Below are 21,159 nucleotides of genomic sequence, written 5' to 3'. Positions count from 1 at the left end.
ACCCTTTGGGTCTTTTGTCAAGTTACTCGATAATTTACCTGTTGAACACTCGAAATACTATTGGATACACAGAAGGCTTGCACATAAGTGCCTCGTACGTAGCTAAAGCTACCTCATATCACATAACACATAAAAGCTCATTCTCGAGCTACTTACGGGTCTACTCACACAAGCTGTCGGTCAGGACATAGCTACACGGGCTACTCACTCAAGCTATCAGGTATCCACAACACATGTCGAACTGCCCAGCCATCGGTAGGACGTACAAGACCAGCACCCGAAACCACATAAACATATATCACATATCTCATAAGCTCATAAATCACATGGTTCCTAGTGACATGTCACTTGTATCCTAAACTATTCCTAAGGTTCAAACGGGATTCTTTGATATCAAATCTCTGTCAAGCTTGCTCGTAATGTCAATATCAATATCCATAATACCAATCACTTACTCATTGAGCAATTAAAGCATAACTCATAATAGCATTAAAGAATTTGAATTCACATAATACTCAAGAATCGAAAATATAACATAACATCACATTATTTGTATATGAACTTACCTCGGTACAAAATGTTGAAAACAAGCCTATTCTTCGTAAACTTTGTTTTTCCCCAGATCAAGACCCGAATCATGTTTTTCTTGATCTATAATGTAAAATTTAACTTGTTTATTGCATACATTGTTTGAATCGACCCATAACACATACTTTGATAAAATTACTTTTTTACCCCTAACTTTTTACTTATTTACAAATTGGTCTTTAAGCTCGTAAAATGAAATGCATGTATTTTCTTTGTTACCCAAGCCTAGCCGATTCATATTCCTATTCCTAGCAGCCCAAAGTTTTCTTTATTTTACATATTTACTACCCATTTTACAACTTTTACAAATAGGTTATTTTTAGGTGTTTTCATGCAAAATTACTTTGTAAAAGATGTTTATCACACATCAAACTTTCATATTATTCCATTAAACATCAAAATACATGCATGTCATACATGGGTAAATTTTTGAACATAAACCCTACTTCAAAATAAGGGTAGAAATGGATAAATCATGCTTCAAGGATATAAAAAATGTAAAGAACATTAAAAACGGGCTTGGAGGTACTTACAATCAAGCTTGAAAAGTTAAAAAACCCTAGCTATGGAGAGCATGAAAATTTCGGCACTGAGGGAAGAAAGGGACATGAATTTTGCTTCTTTTTTCCCTTTTTATTCTTTTAATTACTAAATGACTAAAATGACCTTAAGGCTTTTCTTTCAAATTTTTCCTATTCATGCCCATTTTGTCCAAAATTTTAGAACTTGGTCAAATTTCTATTTAAGGACCTTTAATTAATAATCCATAGCAATTTCATGCTATAAGCTTTTAGAACTCAAGTTTTGCAACTTATCCACTTTAGTCCCTAACTTCAAATTGGACACTTTAGGCATAAAATTTCTTTTTAAAAAAAATTCACACAAACATGCAATCATATCATGGATCATCAAATAATCATAAAATAATTATTTCTACTTTAGATTTGTGGTCTCGAAACTACTGTTCCGACTAAACTTTAATTCGGGATGTTACAAGAAGTGTTATTAACTTATGAAATTTGATATTGAGTTCTGAAAAGTAAAAATTATAGACTTGCAAAATAATAATTGACATCTTTGATTCGTTCGACTAGCACTGGGCGCAAATATCGTTGGTTTATCCAACTAGAGCTGGACTCACTAAATTATTCGTTGGTTTATCCGACTATCGCTAGGCACAACTTTCGTCAGTTATCTGACTAGTGTTGGGCATACATTCATCGGTTTATCCGACAAGAGTTAGGCACAAATATTGTTAGTTTATCCAACTAGAGCTAGGCTCACTAATTATTCGTCGGTTTATCCGACTAGCGCTGGGCACAAACTCTTTCGCAGATTATCGACTAGGCACCGGGTGTCGTGTATCAACTGGACTATACAGCAAGGTTTTATGAATGATCTAAGGAGGATGCTTATAGGTATTAATAAAGAATGTCATGTTTACTTATGTATATACACTTATTCATGAGAAGATATGATATATTCTTGAGTTAGATTATTAAAACTGTGAAATAAATTCAAATGCTTTAGAGATACTTGTGGTTATTCAAATAAGTGAGGTTGCTTAATGTGAAAGTTTGTGCCATAGTATAATTAAATTGTTGATTGATCTATGCAAAGCTATTTATATAGCAAGTGATGTGAATTGAGATATGTTCAAACAAACTAAAGGTGAATACTTGTGAAAATTGAGTATAGCATGAAATAAGGTGATGATATGCATGAAATTGTAATGATGGTATCTTGTAATTGTATGTTTAGATAGTAGTATGATGATATAATTCAATCTGAGCATTCATGTATCATATCATGTCCTAAAACATTCGGATTATTGAAATATTACTGAGTTTCACTCAGCATGCAGTTTTGTTTTTCGTGTGCAAGTTAGGTACTCTCTTTGATTGCCGACTCAGCATCCAACAACAATCCCGGTCTCAAGTGTGGTGATGTTTAATTTTGTAATAGCATGTACCTAAGATGTCTTTGGTTGTTAGTTGTTTTGAGAATGTGATGTAAATTAAGTTATAAGTATATGTTTAAGTTTGAAGCTAAATGTTAGTATGCGTTTTGACCAAAGGCTTGATGTGTGTATGAAACTTAAAGCTTGGTGTCTTAAGTAGCTATATGTTAGGCTAAACTAAGTTATTTCGACACATTTTAGATCTACACGACCAAACACACGGGCGTGTGGCTTGACCGTGTGACCTAAGTCCGTGAGTTAGACTGACACGGACAGAGATTGGGACACGGCCGTGTGAACCCTGTAGTCAAGAAAAAAAATTACAAATTCTTCTTTAACTTTTTAAATGATTTCTATTAGTCTCAAGATGTTTTTAAGGGAACTTTAAAGCTCGATTTAGGGACAATTCACATTTTAATGATTAAATTAGAATATGCTTATGATTACTTATGAATTGGTTGTTAAATGCTTTGATTGGTTGGTAATATTCCGTAACCTTACTCCAGCGACAGATACGGGTTTGGGGTGTTACATCAACAATGTGCGTCTTGGTGGGTGGAGGACGGTCCTATAATTATCTAGGAGGTTGTGGTTGAAGAACAGGTGCTTGTTGCTCTAGTCGCCTCTCGTCTCGAACTTCGATACATGTGCTTCGGTACAATCGACAGACGTGGTGGACAGTGGGAAGGGTAGGGCTCGTGAGCGAATGGTCAGAACTGTTGGGTGTTCGTTGATTGCCTTCTTCAGGTCAGCTCTCACGAAGCACTGGTGGGTGTTCATTTGGTCGATGACACACAACGTCAACGATAGGCTAGGATTACCAGAACAGTGGGTCTCTTTTATACCTTTGCCTCAGAGAGATCATTAGTTTTTCTTAGAAGCTTTCCATTTTGTAAAGACTGTCATTGTCATTTTGCTTTTGGTGGGGGGAAGCTCAAATGTTGTGGTTGTGTTTTTTTTTCTATTGCTTTTGTCTATGTTTGGTTGTTGTTTTAGGATTAGGTTTCTTGCTTTCTATTGCTAGGCTTTGGTTTTTTTTCAATTTGTGATTGTTGTTGTACAACATTGTTTTCATTTTTTTTATATTATCTTAGTATTTCTTTAAAAAAATAATTTTTATATTTTAAATTTATATAATTTTGTCTCTTATTTTTATAATGATATTATTAGTTTAAATAGTTTTATTTGTATAATTTAATTTCTAATATAATTTAGTTTTTATATTTTTATAATGTTATTAATTAGCTTGAAGAGTTAATATTAACTTTCTGATAAAAAAATGTTAAGTGATTATATGTAATTTAAATACTATAATGGTCTTAGGGACTAGATACGTGGCTTCTCATTTCTTTTGGTTTGCTTTGCGTTTTTCTAAGACAATGGTCAAATTAAAATGCCGATGCTAATTTTTTTAATAATACTATTCAAACAAAAAAAAAGATTATTATGATGAATTTGAATGAATGTTTTTAAGAAAAATTCACATCAATATTTTCAACGTTATTTTTGTTGTTACATGAATACGAAGTGATGATTTTTTATTTTAAATTTTCAAATGTCACCCTAATGAATTTAATGGAAGAATTTCAACAATAATAACAATTAAACCTGAATTTTTAAATTTATACTATAAAAAAATTAAAATTTTTAAAAACAAAAGTAAACTAAATTTTAAATATACAAACTTCATAGTAAATAAAAACATATTTTAACTCTAAAATTAGAGACAAATAAATCAGCCCAAGCGTGAGAAGCATAGTAGTTATTACAAATGAAAGGTTTATTCAAATTATGTCACGTTGATAGTGAGGTATCTATTAATACTAATGAGGGTTATTCAAGGGTAGTACTAAAAAAAACTTGTTAAAATGTTTTATATAATAACAATTTACATAGCTTATTCATGAAATGTTAGAATATATAATTATTATTTAATTATTACATGTAATGGGCAATATATAATTAATTCTTTGGAAATAGTATCTTTCATTACTTTACTTTCTCTGCCTTTAGTAGGAAAAATGGGTTACAAAATACTTGGAAAGTCTTTGGGATTAAATCAAATTAATTATATATTAATTTAATTCTTATACCATTAAAAAGAATTAAATAAGTTCAAATTGCGATAGAATTAATATTTATTATATAAAAAATGTCTTAAAAATCATTATTTTTCAATTGCAATTCAATTCCAAATAAAACATTTCATTTACAAAACCAAAAATAAAAAATAAAAAATATTAACTTTGTTAAAACATAAATATTAACAATATTCCAATTTAACATTATTTAATTTTCTTTTAATAATATAAAGACTAAATTGAAAAACTAATTTAATTTGATCCCACCAAAGTAACCTTTTTTAAGTACATTCACCGTAAAAAATGTATTACTATTAACATTGCATCACTTCCGGAAAATTAGAAGGCATTTTAGTTACACTTATCCTTTGGATGCTTAGGACTTAACGAGTAATGACAACTGTTTGATTGTTTCCGGCCCTCGTGCTTTAGAGTTCAAGGGGTTGAGCCTTCGTAAACACAAATACTCCGCCACCGCCGACAGCTCTGCCCAACAGCATATTCTGATCCAAATACGAAAGGTAATAAAGTCCTCCTACTGATCTCCTGCGATCAGACATGCTTAAAAATTCATATGGACCATAATCAGAATAGGATTAAGCTAAGGTAATACATGAAGTTGATGATATACCTTCCAATCCCAGGGTTTCTTACAGGAACTTGAGCTCTGAAGGTTCGGAGAAACTGCAAAATCTGCACATAAACATTAAACATTCAGTGGCTGGCTGCCTCCCCCATCTAACAAATAGAAACTTAATATTGATGGAGCATTCAAAGATGGCATGGCAATAGCGGCATCAAGAGCAGTTATTCGGGATTCTGTTGGTAAGTGGTTGTGGGGTTTTGCTCGCAATATGGGGTATTGTAACACTTATGAGTATGAACCATGAGGCGCACTTGGTGGTCTTGATCAAGCTTGGAAAATTGGAGGACGTCAGGTGATCCTTGAATTGGACTGTTTAGCTGCTGCACAGCAGATAAACAGTATGGGAAATGAGCAGAAGTCTAAACACAATGCTACAGGCTATCTGGGAGTTGATGCATAGGGACTGGGAAGTAGAGGTCGTGCATACGTATAGAGGACATAAAATAGCTTACGGATTGGCAAGTTTTGCTTTAAGTTTACCGCTGAGCATTTATATTTTTGTTAATCCCCCTGATCCCGTTCTCAAAGCACTGCATGATGATTACAGTGGAGTAACCTGGTCTACATTAACTTCGTTGTAATCTTCTATTTTCTCCTTGTTGATCAGAAAAAAAAAAATACTGATGTAGAATCAACTGTGAATGCATGTGGAAACGCACTTCTATATGATTGCTAGACAATCTAACGACTTGAATTTGCTGAGTCATCAATATGAACTTTAAGAAAATCACTTTTTGGAGATAGGTTAATACATATTATGACGAAGCATCAAAGCGGACACCTCACAGATGACAATCAGTCACCATCCGAAGATCAGAGAAGATCTTCCAAAATCTAAATTTATGAATATAACTGGATGTAGGACTTCAAGCTTAACATGGAGATTATGCACATGGCAGAATACAAAGTCAAGTAATGCCAAGTTCCAACCAGAAATCCGGGCAATAATTAGGTACCTGTAGACTTAAAAATGACCGTGGAAGGAGTGCTGGAGCAATCACAGCTTGCAGTAGTTCACTGATATTTATATCTTGAACTTGTATCTGTCAAAAACAACTTGCAGACGTGAAATCATTTATTTGCATATATGTATATACGTATGCATGAATGAATGTATATGCATCCACTTTTAACTTCCACTAGTAAATTTAGAAAATCTTTAAGCATGATCTGGAAACAGTACTAAAAGGCCTGTTTACTGAGATAACTATTTTCTTTGCAAATATAAGGGTATAAAACTAGAGCTTTATAGAAGGGCATGAAACAAATAATACGTGATCATAGATGAGTTTATGCGTATCAAAGTCTCGCAAGAAGACAGTTATGCATGTGGTATCTCCTGAGCTTCATTTTAAATACTAACTAGGCACATTTAAGGGTTAAGGCTATTTAATTCTAGCACAGATTAAAAAAATCCTAGAGGCAGTCACATTTCAAAAAACTCCGGCCAAATGTTTATGGCTTGTGCAAACCTGGGAAGATGTCACTGATCAATTGACTTTACATGGCCATGAATTGCTACCATGTATATTCCTCCATGTTTGACTAACGTCCCAGGTTGAAAAACAGTTGCATGTGACAAACCTTTAACTTTTTAGGAAATACAGGTTTTTAAAGTGGAAAACAGGGGTAACCTCTTCAAACTGAAGATAGATGTTCCGCACAGAAACAATATCGAACTTAGCAGAAACAACCAGAGTGGCCTGTAATGTTAAAAGGAAGACAACATTTGTTAATAAAATATTTTCTTCAACAATATTAATCAGTTGAGTATCTTTTCGAGGTGAACATATTTGAAGCTAGCATTGATGCCTGAAACAAAAAGAAAAGTTTCACAAGCCAATAACAGTGAATGGAAATAAACTGCTTGAGGATCTATATTTTACCCAATTCAAGATAACACAGTTGTAGAGATTGAAAGTAGAAGTTTACCTCTAACAAATTCGGAATACTCCATCGAACAACATTTCGGATAACACCTCCTCTGAGCTGATCCCTGCATTCAAATTTCTGGAAGATCTGCCCAACCTACCCCAATATGACAGCAAGATATCAAAACAAAACTTGAGTTAACATTGCCCAAACTTTGTAGCAGCTGAGAACTAAACCTTCTCCTAGAAGAAGAAAAGGAGTCCGATGAAAGAATTTCAGTGGTGGCACCTGAAAGAAAGGAAGCCTTGCAGCAGCTTGCAAAAGAACGACAACATCCGGGGCAGAAGTGTACTGCAGGCGCCAAGTTCCATCCAACACCGCCATGTCAAGTGGTGCACCCATGTTGTATCCCTCTACACTCACCTACAAAATTTCACAACACACACACACACATATAAGGAAAAAAAAGGAAAAGGCGTGGCCTTCACTTCAAAATATTACACAAATTCCAATTGGGGGTTTTGGGGAAGAGATTATACCAGAGCCTCCTCGATAATTGAGCGTTGATCAGCAGTTGCAGCAAGTCCCCGTTGTGTGTCTTGAACAGCCAGGAGAAGATTGTGTTTCTTGTTTTCCAACTCAACCTCGGATACCTAATATCCAGAAAAGCAAATCCCATTACTACCGCAAATTCTAATAAGGAGAAAACATGTTCTAAAACAGGATGAGTAGAGAAATAAAGGTAAGGGACACAAGAATTAGAACCCGATTCCTGTCAGGAGCAACAGCTACTGAGCATAGAAACTTGTTGTGAAAAGACCGTTTCTTGTTGGTAACAAGTTTTGAGCTATGAGGTCTTATCTCGTAGATTACTCTTCACATTTGTCGGGTATACTGAAGCGGCAAATGCTAATTCCATGATGTTTCAAAGATTGGGCAACAATGGGGATTATGAATTTTGGCCCAAACAACCGTTGATAAATGAAGAAATTGAATCCGATTAATAAAGGATAGAATTTTGGGTTTCGGTTTTTGTCCACAGCTTTAACTGTTGCTTGTTTTGTTTATATGGTCCTTAATAGACTAATTAGTAATTCCATTTGCATTGGGTTTTCTCTTTTATGTTATGGTATTTGCTTACAAAAGAAAATCTGCCGGAGATAACCCGACCCGACATTGCTTGTTAGATGAATTCTGCTACTTATTGAAAAGCAAGTTAGGACTGTTATGATAAATTGATTGGTCGTAAAGTGGACTGTACATTACATGTTTGCTAGACTGTTATGATGAGTTTTAAGTGATTAACTAGTATTCCTTCTTAGCATGTCTGACTTTCATCTTTGGCGTTATGAGTTGTTTCTTGTTTTGGATCTTTCCATCCAATGGGAATTCAACTATGCCCTTTGCGACCGTCAATTTACTTGAAATGTTTGATGATGGATGGCAAAAGGCATTGCTTGGTGGAAACAGACATCAAGATGCTGGGAATAGCTTTAGTTTTGACATCGGTATTTTGGAACAATCGGAAATTTGCATGTCCATCAACCGTGTCTTCTCTGCTTTGTTGGTGTTTTGGAACCCCTTTTATTTGTCTTTTGCTTAAAATATTCAGATCCTGTTACGCAACTAAGCATTCTGAACAGCTACTGCTCATCAAAATCCAACTAAATATGTATAAATGTTTTGAGGATTAACTTACCATGATTATAAGCTGACATGTTTGGGATAACATGCTTACCAGATTAATGGGAAAAACAAGAAGAAAAAAAAGAGCTCAAAGGTTGCCTACTTTGTTACTAACGGAAGACAATGTGAATTCCATCCAAATTTCCCTACGAAGAAACCAATGTGCATATTTGCTTTTATATAAGATTCTTCCTTGGCTCCAGGAGAATCATGTTTAAGCAACTGAATCAATCATGAGATTCCAAGGAGAAGAGGAAGCAGCAGCCAAAGTGCCAGTAACATCTCCTTTCGGGTACAATTCACCCCTGGTACAGGTTAGCTTAATAGGTCTAGTATGTTTCTGTTGTCCTGGCATGTTCAATGCCCTTACAGGCATGGGAGGTGGTGGTCAAGTCAACCCTGATGCATCAAATAATGCTAACACCGCTCTGTACACAACTTTTTCCATCTTTGGAATCCCTGGTGGTGGTGTTTACAACATTTTTGGACCAAAGATTACCCTTGCAATGGGCTGCTCCACTTATGTCCTTTATGCTGGCTCTTTCCTATACTACAATCACCAGCAAGACCAGACTTTTGCTATCTTTGCTGGTGCTTTGCTCGGTATCGGTGCAAGCTTTCTTTGGGCTGGACAAGGGGCTATCATGACTTCCTATCCCACTGCTACTCGTAAAGGCACCTATATTTCTCTCTTCTGGATTATTTTCAACTTGGGTGGTGTCATTGGTGGATTCATACCTTTCATCCTGAACTACCACCGGAAGGCAGAAACTGTCAACGACATGACATATATTGTCTTCATGTGTTTCATGTCAGCTGGTACCCTCATCTCATTGACAATTTTATCCCCTGATCGTGTTGTCAAAGACGATGGTACTCATTGCACCAACATTAAATACTCAAATGTTACCACTGAGGCTATTGAGATCCTTAAGCTCTTTCGTAATTGGAAGCTGCTTCTCATCGTCCTAGCTGCCTGGGCTAGCAACTTCTTCTACAGCTACCAATTCGATAATGTCAACGGTTTGATGTTTAATCCGAGAACAAGAGGATTTAACAATGTATTCTATTGGGGGGCTCAAATGATAGGTTCAGTGGGAATTGGATATATTTTAGACTTCAGTTTCAAGAGTAGAAGAACAAGAGGCTTGGTTGGGGTAGGAATTGTTGCTGTGCTCGGGACGGCAATTTGGGCGGGTGGCCTTGCCAACCAGTTGAATTACTCTTTTGACAAACCTCCCAAGCGGTTGGACTTCAAGAGATCAGGAAGCGATTTCGCTGGACCGTGTTAACATTAATGGAAGACAATTAATAATGGTTGCCATTAACATTAATGGGAGACAATCAATAATGACAACCACCAACTTTGGAAAAGTGGCAAGGGATAATTTTTTTTTGGTCCTTGAGATAATGGGCTATTTATTGTTTGGTCCTTGAACCTCAACTATAAATAGGCCTTCTCATTTCTCATTTCAATTCATCCCAACCAATCTTTCTCTCTTAGTTTTCTCTCTTCTCTCATTTGAGAATTCTTAAGGAATTCTATTTGTTTGTAATATCTTGGAGATAGTAAAGTTATCATCTGGTGTTAGTGCCCGAGGACGTAGGTATAATTTACCGAACCTCGTTAAAACTCTTGTGTTCTTTCTTGTCCTATTTTTCTTTCAATATTTGAGGGTATAATAGTAGTATTTAATTGTGCTATTAAATTACTGTAAAAGGGATATTCTGACTAAGGAAAGACTTGGTATTTAAGAGATCCTTGTGATCCACCTCTCTTCCCTGGGAATTAAACTTTGTGTGATTTTTTAGTACAATAATTTACACGCTTCCGACCCTATTGGAACAACAAGTGGTATCAGAGCCGAAGGTTAATCGTAGTATGCTCTGTGGTTGCAGTTTAAACTGATCTTCCACATCAGAAAAGATTTCCTTAGGTATATTGAAAGATTATGGAGAAAACGGTCGGTGTAGGAGCTTCAACATCGTCCATGTAGACAAGACCGACAATTGCAAATGCAAGATTGGCCGTGGAGATCTTTGATGGCACGGGCCATTTTGGTATGTGGCAAAGTGAGGTTCTAGATGCCCTTTTTCAGCAGGGTCTAGACATTGCCATTGATGAAGAGAAACCAGATGATGTACAGGAGAAAGATTGGAAGGCGATCAACCGGTTGGCATGTGGCACAATTCGATCATGCCTTTCTCGAGAGCAGAGGTATGCTTTTTCAAAGGAGACTTTTGCAAATAAGTTGTGGGTGGCACTTGAAGAAAATTTTTTGAAGAAAAATAGTCAAAATAAGCTCCACTTGAAGAAAAGACTGTTTTCGCTTCACATACGTCCCAAGTACCACAATGAATGATCACATCACCAAATTTAATCAGTTAGTCACTGATTTGCTGAATATGGATGAGACATTCAAAGATGAAGATTTGGCTTTGATGCTGTTGGGGTCACTTCCTGAGGAGTTTGAGTTCCTAGAAACTACTCTATTTCATGGCAGGAGTGATATATCTCTGAGCGAAGTCTGTGCGGCCTTATACAGTTATGAACAGAGAAAGAAGGACAAACAGAAAAACTCAATCAGAGATACAGAAGCTTTAGTAGTCCGAGGTCGTTCATACACTCGGAAGAAAACTCAAAAGGGGAGATCAAAGTCAAAGTCCAGACTCGGGAAAGATGAATGTGCTTTTTGTCATGAGAAAGGCCACTGGAAGAAAAATTGTCCAAAGCTGAAGAATAAGGGAAAAGCTGCTGTAGATGCTTGTGTTGCTAAGCATGATACTAGTGACTCTGAACTATCACTGGTTGCATCATCATCGTCGTTCCATTCAGATGAGTGGATATTGGATTCGGGTTGTACCTATCATATGTCCCCTAACCGGGAGTGGTTCTCTGATTTAGTAGAACTAAATGGAGGAGTTGTTTATATGGGCAATGACAATGCCTGTAAAACTGTTGGGATAGGTTCAATCCAATTAAAGAATAAAGATGGATCAACCAGAGTTCTGACTGATGTTCGGTACGTGCCCAGTTTGAAGAAAAATCTCATCTCATTGGGAGCCTTGGAATCCAATGGTTCAGTTGTTACTATGAGAGATGAGGTTTTGAAAGTGACATCTGGTGCACTTGTGATATTGAAGGGCATCAGGAAAAATAACTTGTATTACTACCAAGGTAGTACAGTTATTGGAGCAGTCGCTGCAGCTTCCGGCAACAAAGAATTGGACTCAATACAGTTGTGGCATATGAAGTTGGGACATGCCAGCGAAAAATCCTTGCAAATTCTGGCAAAGCAAGGATTGTTGAAAGGTGCAAAGGCTTGCAAATTAAAATTTTGCGAGCATTGTGTTCTGGGAAAGCAAAAGAGAGTGAAATTCGGTACTGCTATCCATAATACAAAAGGTATTTTGGAATATGTTCACTCAGATGTGTGGGGGCCTTCCAAGACACCTTCATTGGGAGGAAAACACTACTTTGTTACTTTTGTTGATGACTTTTCCAGAAGAGTTTGGGTGTATACCATGAGAACTAAGGATGAAGTGCTTAGAGTTTTTCTTAAATGGAAAACTATGATCGAAAACCAGACTGGAAAGAAAATCAAGCGGCTTAGGACGGACAATGGAGGGGAATATAAAAGTGATCCGTTCTTCGATGTGTGCCAAGAGTATGGTATTGTTCGACACTTCACAGTTAGGGATACACCACAGCAGAATGGATTGGCAGAGCGTATGAATCGAACATTGTTGGAGAAAGTTCGATGTATGTTGTCCAATGCTGGGTTGGGCAAGCAATTTTGGGCTGAGGCTGTGACATACGCTGGCCATCTTGTTAATCGTTTGCCATCATCTGCATTAGAAAGAAAAACTCCTATGGAGGTATGGTCTGGAAAACCGGCTACAGATTATGATTCCTTACATGTGTTTGGAACCACTGCATATTACCATGTGAAGGAGTCAAAGTTAGATCCGAGGGCAAAGAAAGCTCTCTTTATGGGAATCACTTCTGGAGTGAAGGGATTTCGTCTTTGGTGCTTAAGCACAAAGAAAATGATCTGTAGCAGAGATGTTACCTTTGATGAATCTGCCACATTGAAAAAGGTAGCAGATAAAGATATTCAGACGAGCAATACTCCACAGCAGGTGGAGTGTACTCCAAAACAGGTGGAGTTTGAGCAGATGGGGATTTTCCCAGTTAATAAGTCTAATTCTCCAGCCACAATGGAGGAATTAGAGGTTGAAGAGGTTCTGACCCAAGAACCACTAAGTACACCAGAACCAGTTGCAGTTGCAAGGCCACAGAGAGAAATTCGTAAACCTGCTCGATTTACTGATATGGTGGCTTACGCCCTTCCTGTTGTTGATGATATTCCTATCACTTATCAAGAAGCAATGCAAAGCTTAGAAAGTGATAAATGGAAAAGCGCCATGGATGAAGAAATGCGGTCTCTCTGGAAGAACAATACTTGGGAGTTGGCGCAATTACCGAAAGGTAAAAGGGAAATCGGATGCAAGTGGGTATTCGCAAAGAAAGATGGATCTCCTAGCAAGAAGGATATTCGCTACAAGGCAAGATTGGTAGCTAAAGGCTACGCTCAGAAGGAGGGAATTGACTACAATGATGTATTTTCCCCTGCTGTGAAGCATTCCTCCATTAGAATTTTGTTGGCCTTGGTAGCACAGTTGAATTTGGAGCTAGCTCAACTTGATGTTAAGACGGCTTTCTTGCATGGTGAGTTAGAAGAGGAGATCTATATGACTCAGCCAGAAGGATACACAGATACTGGTGGTAGAAATTGGGTTTGTAAGCTTAACAAATCGCTATATGGATTGAAGCAATCCCCGAGGCAGTGGTACAAGCGATCTGATAGCTTTATGAGAAGGCAGAAGTACACAAGAAGCAAATATGACAATTGTGTATATTTGCAGAAGCTGCATGACGGATCTTTCATTTATCTACTCTTGTATGTTGATGATATGTTAATCGCTTCGAAGAGCCAAAATGAGATAGATAAGCTGAAGGCTCAGTTGAATCAAGAGTTCGAGATGAAAGATCTAGGTGAGGCTAAGAAGATTCTCGGCATGGAGATAAGTACAGATAGACCGAGAGGCAAGCTCTGTTTAAATCAGAAGCAATATCTGAAAAAGGTATTACAATGTTTTGGTGTAAATGAAAACACAAAACATGTAAATACCCCACTTGCTTCTCATTTGAAACTTAGTGCTCAATTATCTCCGAAGACTGAAGATGAAAGAGAATATATGGCGAAAGTCCCATATGCTAATGTAGTTGGGAGTTTGATGTATGCGATGGTGTGTACGAGGCCTGATTATTTCACAAGTTGTTGGAGTTGTGAGCAGGTATATGCATGATCCTGGAAAAGGACATTGGCAAGCTGTGAAATGGATTCTACGGTATCTTCGAAAAACCGTAGATGTTGGTTTAATTTTTGAACAGGATGAAGCACTTGGTCAGTTTGTAGTTGGATATGTTGATTCCGACTTTGCTGGTGATTTAGATAAACGTCGTTCAACTACGGGGTATCTGTTTACTCTTGCGAAAGCCCTAGTGAGTTGGAAGTCTACCTTACAGTCTATAGTAGCTGTGTCTACTACAGAGGCAAAATATATGGCAGTTACAGAAGCTGTTAAAGAGGCTATTTGGCTTAATGGATTGTTGAAAGACTTAGGAGTTGTTCAAAGTCACATAAGTTTATATTGTGACAGTCAGAGCGCTATTCATTTAGCGAAAAATCAAGTCTATCATTCAAGAACCAAGCATATCGATGTAAGATATCACTTTGTGCGGGAAGTCTTTGAAAAAGGAAAAATTCTACTTCAGAAGATTCCGACAGCAGATAATCCCGCAGATATGATGACCAAGGTGGTAACAACAATCAAGTTTAATCATTGTTTGAACTTGATTAACATCCTGAGAATTTGAGCACCTTCAGGTGTATGGCGCTCGAGAACGCATTTGTAGGCACTACAAAAGATAGCTTTATCGAATTTGGAGAGTTGAAGGAAGTGTGTGAAGATGTGATTATCCTAATCAAATCTTCAAGGTGGAGATTGTTAACATTAATGGAAGACAATTAATAATGGTTACCATTAACATTAATGGGAGACAATCAATAATGACAACCACCAACTTTGGAAAAGTGGCAAGGGATAATTTTTTTTTTGGTCTTTGAGATAATGGGCTATTTATTGTTTGGTCCTTGAACCTCAACTATAAACAGGCCTTCTCATTTCTCATTTCAATTCATCCCAACCAATCTTTCTCTCTTAGTTTTCTCTCTTCTCTCATTTGAGAATTCTTAAGGAATTCTATTTGTTTGTAATATCTTGGAGATAGTAAAGTTATCATCTGGTGTTAGTGCCCGAGGACGTAGGTATAATTTACCGAACCTCGTTAAAACTCTTGTGTTCTTTCTTGTCCTATTTTTCTTTCAATATTTGAGGGTATAATAGTAGTATTTAATTGTGCTATTAAATTACTGTAAAAGGGATATTCTGACTAAGGAAAGACTTGGTATTTAAGAGATCCTTGTGATCCACCTCTCTTCCCTGGGAATTGAACTTTGTGTGATTTTTTAGTACAATAATTTACACGCTTCCGACCCTATTGGAACAACAGACCGTTCATATTGTACTTTAGCTATGGGTTATTGGATGCCATGTTTCAGTGTTTGGTTTATTGGGTGATTGGAGCATTAGCTGATACTTCAGAGACCCTCAGCAGGTAATTATTTCTCCCATTTCACCCCATCTATTTCGTGGATCCTTACACTTTGCCTGATCTCAACAAGAAAATGGATATTACACATATAATTGAAGTCTATAATTACATGCGAATGCTATAAGCCATAAAGCTATTAACTTGTAGATTCTCCATGTAAAACATGCAGATATGCTGGTTTCTACAAGGGAGTGCAGAGTGCAGGAGCGGCAGTTGCCTGGCAAGTCGGAAAAAAAAGATTCCCTTGCTCAACCAGCTGATTGTGAATTGGGTGCTGACCACTTTGAGTTATCCATTGCTGGCGGTCCTTATTTACAAAGCAGTTAAGGATACAGATAGCAATAAGCCTGCAGAGGACGATGACACTGCTTCAGGACTGCCTCCCCCCGCTTCAATGAAAGATGGTTACAAAGAACTTGAGAACTCTATTACTACGGAAAAGGATGGTTAAGTACTTGGCAAAGTTTACCTCTCAAATTTTACTCCCTTTCAACTTCTTGTTCATCATATACCGGAAATAAAAGCTCCATAGGGAGAAATCTAAATTGATGGAATTTTCCTTACTTCCAAATGTTTCTATATATTATTCCTTTCTTTAATTGTTCTAAATAGGCGTACAAGTAAACTTGATAATTCATGTATTCATGTTATATTCAAGGATTTTATATTTTTATGTTATTATCGTGTTTGAAGTGTTATATATTTTATATAAACCTCTTACCTTAACTTAATGTTAGGAATGAGTGACAGAGAAGTGGACATTCTCTAACACCAAAATGAGAAACAGTAAACATAAACGAGTCTAACTAAATGAGAAATATCTATTCTCTCCAACAGTTACAACAAGTGAATTTTACTTATTTACACTCGTGACGATTTTCCCCACTTTCAAACCTTGAAGAATAATAGTCTCACTACTAAGTTTACCCTATGAACTTCACAATACAAACAGTTTTATTAACAATTTGCACTCTAAAAAAAGGGTTTATCACTTGAACAAAATAAGTGCTCAAACTCTCAGTACAATAATCTATATAAGTCTCTCCCTTAAATAAATTTTTGTTCAAGATTTGCTAACATAAAAAATCTATAACAGTCCCATAAAGATAGTAATACAATAAATTGTTTACAATATAATATTATAAAATAAAACAAAAGTTGATTCTTAATAGCTAATCACATAGAGCCATAGAGTTTCGATACAATTCAACTGTTTACAGTTAAGGGATCAACTTAGGTGACTTTGTTTTGATCGAATTTTTAATTTGAGATTACTAAATAATATCAGTTTTATATGTGTCTTACAATCATAATAAAACTCTGTAAAACGACAAACTTAAAAAATGATAGTGAATTTAAAATAAAATACAACAGAAAATAATCATGAACTTTGTTGAAAGAGCTAGGTACTATAGGATTAACTAGATCAACAAAGCTAGGCATGCCTTCCAATGACACAAGATCTTCACCAAAGCACCACTTAGTTTTACTTTTAAACTCAAGTAAACGATGCAAAAACATGTATAATTTTGACTCAAATTCAGGAACTTTGGGAAGAAATAGGTTCCTATTTCAAATACGTGAAAAGCTATCTATTATTGTTTATAAAATTGGTGGCTCACACTCAAAATGGAAGCCGTCAGAAAGAAAGCATTAGCAATACCAGAGAGACCCGTGAATCGATGCCAAGCCGGTTACGGTAATAATACGCCAAAATTTGCCATTAACGAAATTGGGTCTCACTGAGTTGAGCTGCTGTGGGAAGTACGCTAAATGGGCTAAGAAGCTAACCCAACCTTGAGCCCACTTATTGTTACAAATACATAAGCAAATTGGTCGGTTGGGAGTAAGGAACGGGTAAGCAGCAGAGTGAACGTGGGCAGATTATGTAGCCTTACTTGAGACCCGTGAATTTCGATAATATCGCCTCCCCAAACCCAATCCCTCATCCTTTCTCTTTCCTGCATTTCCTCATCCACCTGCCCCACAAAATCCAATCCACCCACCAAAAAACCTCCCCAAAGTCTTCCTCCTTTCCTTTCTCATCCTTCTCAAGTTGCGTCCCCGAAGATAGGCCGGTAAAATCCCACACAGATTCCTCCTCCATTTCTCTTTCTTTATTTCACATTCTGTCTAAAGAACGGACCCGTCTTATATTTTTTGGCTGCATATTCTAATACGGGTCAATGTTTTAGCGTGCTATCCGCTTTTAGGATTTAAGGTTACCGCTTCTCTTGGAGGTTTTATTGATCGGGTTTTTCTGATTTCTTATGCAGTTTGCGGTAATGGGTACTCCTCTCCCTCGTGAATGGGTCGGCCTTCAACAATTCCCCGCTGCTACTCAGACGAAATTGTTTGAGTTGTTGGGAAAATTGAAGCAAAAGGTTTTTGATAATCCCTTTAATCACTTACATTTTCTTTGTCTTAATAACATATCCACTCAAGATTTTTTTTTTTTTTGTGGTCAAAAATAAAAATGCAGAATGTTAATACTTTGACTATCCTAGTTATGGGCAAGGGCGGAGTAGGAAAGTCTTCTACTATCAATTCTCTTATTGGGGAGCAAGTTGTTCGAGTCACTGCTTTCCAGGTAAGATTTGATTTTATCTGTTCCTTTGGATTCCTAGCTTGGTTCTTTTATGCTGTTTTTGGCTTCTTAAGCTTGAATTCTCATTATATTTGTGTATTTTGCAGTCAGAGGGGCTGAGACCCGTAATGGCTTCACGCTCCTGGGCAGGGTTTACATTGAATGTAATTGATACACCAGGATTTGTAGAGGCTGGCTATGTCAATCACCAAGCTCTTCAGTTGATCAAAGGGTTTGTAGTTTGATGAAGCAGTGTAACTTAGAATCTTATTTTTTTTCCACGATGAATTTAGTTCTCAATGAAGCTAGTGATTTTAGTTTTACTTTTACTACATTGTATGGTTTATTTTGGTCAAAAACAAAGTCTATTAATCATCATTCAGGTTTCTTTTGAGTAAGACCATAGATGTTTTGCTTTATGTTGATTGCCTGGACGCCTATAGAGTGGATGACTTGGATAAGCAGATCATCAGGGCTATCACAAACAGTTTTGGAAAAGAAATATGGCGCAAAAGTTTGCTTGTTCTCACTCATGCTCAACTTTGTCCACCAGATGGACTGAGTTATGATGTTTTTTCTTCTAAAAGATCAGAGGGTGTCCTAAAGGCGATCCGTATTGGAGCTCGTATTAGGAAAAAGGATTTTGATGTATGTATTCTCTTTCAAGTTATTTATATTGAACACATGTTGGATTGCCTAAATAAAATAGATAAGCTTGTTTGCCCCCATAAAGCCTTTGGCCAAAATATTGTTTGTCGCTAACTTGTAATTGCCTGAAGTATGGAGCTGAATGATTCCACCCACTGGAGAGAAGCTGTTAGTACTTGGTAGTTATAAAATAGCAGAAGAGTTGTGGGTGGTTTCACTCTTGTAGGATTTGCCTTTAATTTAAGGATACCACAATTCACAAATATTTTCACTTCCTTAGCTGTTGCTGCTCTATTTTTCTTTCTCATGCAGTTTCCAACTGTAAGAGCATTTTTCATTTTATTTTATTTACATTTTGGATGTTTGGTTTCAACTGTAGACCATCAACATCAGCTACCCTTAATCAGTCATACAGATAGAAATGTTGAATTCTATTGCACTGCCCATGGAAGCTTGATTGATCGCTTCTTTAACTATTCAAAATTATTTGATTGAATTTAAATTGGGGAGATAAAGATTTTGTGGTAGATGTTTTCTTTCAAATTTATATGTCTGAGACATACGGATAAGGCATTGGATAGGTTGAAATGATGAGATAAGGTGATCTGTTAACAAGCTTCTGTGGTAGCTGTGCATGTCTTTTTCACTCATTTGTTAGTTGTAAGTTGTGGAAGTAGGGAGTTGAGTTTGCAATTTATGCCATGTTTCCCCAAACAGGGGAAAGTCGGTACTATTTAGTTGTGGGAGAGGAAGATTAAGAGATGGGGGGGGGGATTTCACTATCAGCCTTTGATATATAATATTCTTCCATCATAGCTGTTTGGCTTCTAGATGGCTAGCTTCATGTTGGTTATTATTATTTTGAGAGTCACAGTTTTAAAATGAGATGTTCGAGCAGTTACTTCATGTTATCGAATATTGTGTGTAAAAAATCATTCTTCAAGCATAAACAGTGGGGAAGTTCTTTTGGAAGAAAATAAAATAAATAAATAAATCAACAGGTAATTTAAAACTGGATTTTATCGTTTGAAAAGGATACATTAGCTTGTAAGCTTATCTGTATTAGTTACTATTTCTTTTCTGATGGTATGCTTAGACTGCTGTGATTACTTTTTTGAGATATTTCCTTACTTTTGATGCTTGCAGGATTCTGTCATTCCTGTTGTTTTGGTTGAAAATAGTGGGAGGTGCAATAAAAATGACTGTGACGAAAAGGTTTGATCTCCTCCCCCCCCCTTCTTCCTCCTCCATCTTGTGCTCTCTGTTCATGACCCTTTCATATAATTGATTTCATTTAATTCTTTGTTAATTACATATTTTTTCGATACAGATTCTTCTGAATGGTGATGCTTGGATCCCAAACTTAGTAAAAGCCATCACAAGTGTTGCAACAAATAAGAGTCAAGCTATTGTAGTTAGCAAGAAGCTGGTAGATGGGTCTGACGCTAGTGATAAAGGAAAATTGTGGATTCCAGTTATTCTTGGGCTTCAGGTAAGGTTTTCACGGTTTATTGGTTTCTGTTTGGGCTGAATTGGAACACAAATGAATGTTTGTAATGCCTATGTTTTTTTGTTGATACAGTGGTTTGTTATCAAATGGATTCAAGGAGCCATAAAAAAGGATATTGCAACTGGCAACGGGCCTATATGAGAGCCACATGAATGTGAACTGCTGGAATACAAGTTGCATTTGGTCTTGTTAAAGTTTCTATATAATATTTTAGTTTTCTTCTATTTTTAAAGTTTCTATATAATATTTTAGTTTTCTTCTATTTTTTTGGTAAAAAGTACAAAGAATCCTCTGAAGTTGGTTTTGCTATTTGCTATAAGTATGGTTTTGGGAGGCAGAGTCGGTAGTGGTTGGACGGATGGGATATTGTTGAGGTATTGTAGGATATAAGCATTAAATGCAAGCCATGGTTCTTTTGTTTCACTTCCATGTATTCCCGTCCATTTCTTTTGATTGCTTTTATCGAACAAACTACTTGTACCGGTGTTTTTATTCAGAGACGGATTTACAATTTACTCCGTTATTTTCCTTAATTCTATTTGTAACATTTTCTCGTGTGTTAGGAAAAGCATTAGCTCGTGTTGGGGACCTTTTGCGGTAGATTAAGCTCATAAAGGTGTAAGGGGGCATCTAAGGATAACGAGGAAGGTGTGGTCCCAGCCACTGATGCTACCTTTTTCCCTGGGTGCGTGGATTGCGGGGATTTGTTCAGGTTGAAGCTGCGCCGGGAGAGGTTGGAGTTGGGGGCCAGAGATTATAACTTGTGGGTTCCATAGCCAACCTATATAAAGTAAATTTTAACTCACCACCATTGCAAGCTGCACCCATCATTGCATGCA

General features: G+C 36.6%; 2 protein-coding genes and 1 pseudogene across 5 annotated transcripts; 2 read left to right on the top strand and 1 right to left on the bottom strand.

Moving 5' to 3' along the window:
- Positions 1-4,868: 4,868 nt before the first annotated feature.
- LOC107922834 (probable plastid-lipid-associated protein 10, chloroplastic) lies at positions 4,869-8,022 on the bottom strand. Its single transcript, XM_041081032.1, has 9 exons — positions 7,913-8,022; positions 7,687-7,800; positions 7,436-7,570; positions 7,208-7,303; positions 6,910-6,978; positions 6,232-6,318; positions 5,527-5,595; positions 5,261-5,322; positions 4,869-5,175 (listed from the first exon to the last, which is right to left on the bottom strand). Exons 3-9 carry the CDS (start codon positions 7,547-7,549, stop codon positions 5,058-5,060), a joined length of 615 nt encoding a protein of 204 aa, XP_040936966.1. The 5' UTR covers positions 7,550-7,570; positions 7,687-7,800; positions 7,913-8,022; the 3' UTR covers positions 4,869-5,057.
- Positions 8,023-9,066: 1,044 nt separating this feature from the next.
- Positions 9,067-16,026, top strand: LOC107923571 (UNC93-like protein 1; annotated as a pseudogene).
- Positions 16,027-17,418: 1,392 nt separating this feature from the next.
- LOC107924043 (translocase of chloroplast 33, chloroplastic) lies at positions 17,419-20,743 on the top strand. Of its 4 annotated transcripts, none has more exons than XM_016854310.2 (8): positions 17,419-17,653; positions 17,852-17,959; positions 18,058-18,165; positions 18,270-18,394; positions 18,606-18,810; positions 19,957-20,025; positions 20,141-20,302; positions 20,393-20,743. In XM_016854310.2, exons 2-8 carry the CDS (start codon positions 17,861-17,863, stop codon positions 20,459-20,461), a joined length of 837 nt encoding a protein of 278 aa, XP_016709799.1. In that variant the 5' UTR covers positions 17,419-17,653; positions 17,852-17,860; the 3' UTR covers positions 20,462-20,743. The 4 variants fall into 4 exon arrangements, with proteins under 4 accessions (XP_016709799.1, XP_016709797.1, XP_016709798.1 ...); XM_016854308.2 differs by having other exon boundaries at positions 17,422-17,653; positions 18,546-18,810; XM_016854309.2 differs by having other exon boundaries at positions 17,429-17,757; positions 18,546-18,810.
- The last annotated feature ends 416 nt before the right edge of the window (positions 20,744-21,159 follow it).

The sequence above is a fragment of the Gossypium hirsutum genome, chromosome A11 (genome assembly GCF_007990345.1).
Source record: "Gossypium hirsutum isolate 1008001.06 chromosome A11, Gossypium_hirsutum_v2.1, whole genome shotgun sequence".
Taxonomy (NCBI): Eukaryota; Viridiplantae; Streptophyta; class Magnoliopsida; order Malvales; family Malvaceae; genus Gossypium; species Gossypium hirsutum.
Note: the sequence above shows the minus strand (reverse complement) of the source record. Positions and strands in the feature narration are given on the sequence as shown.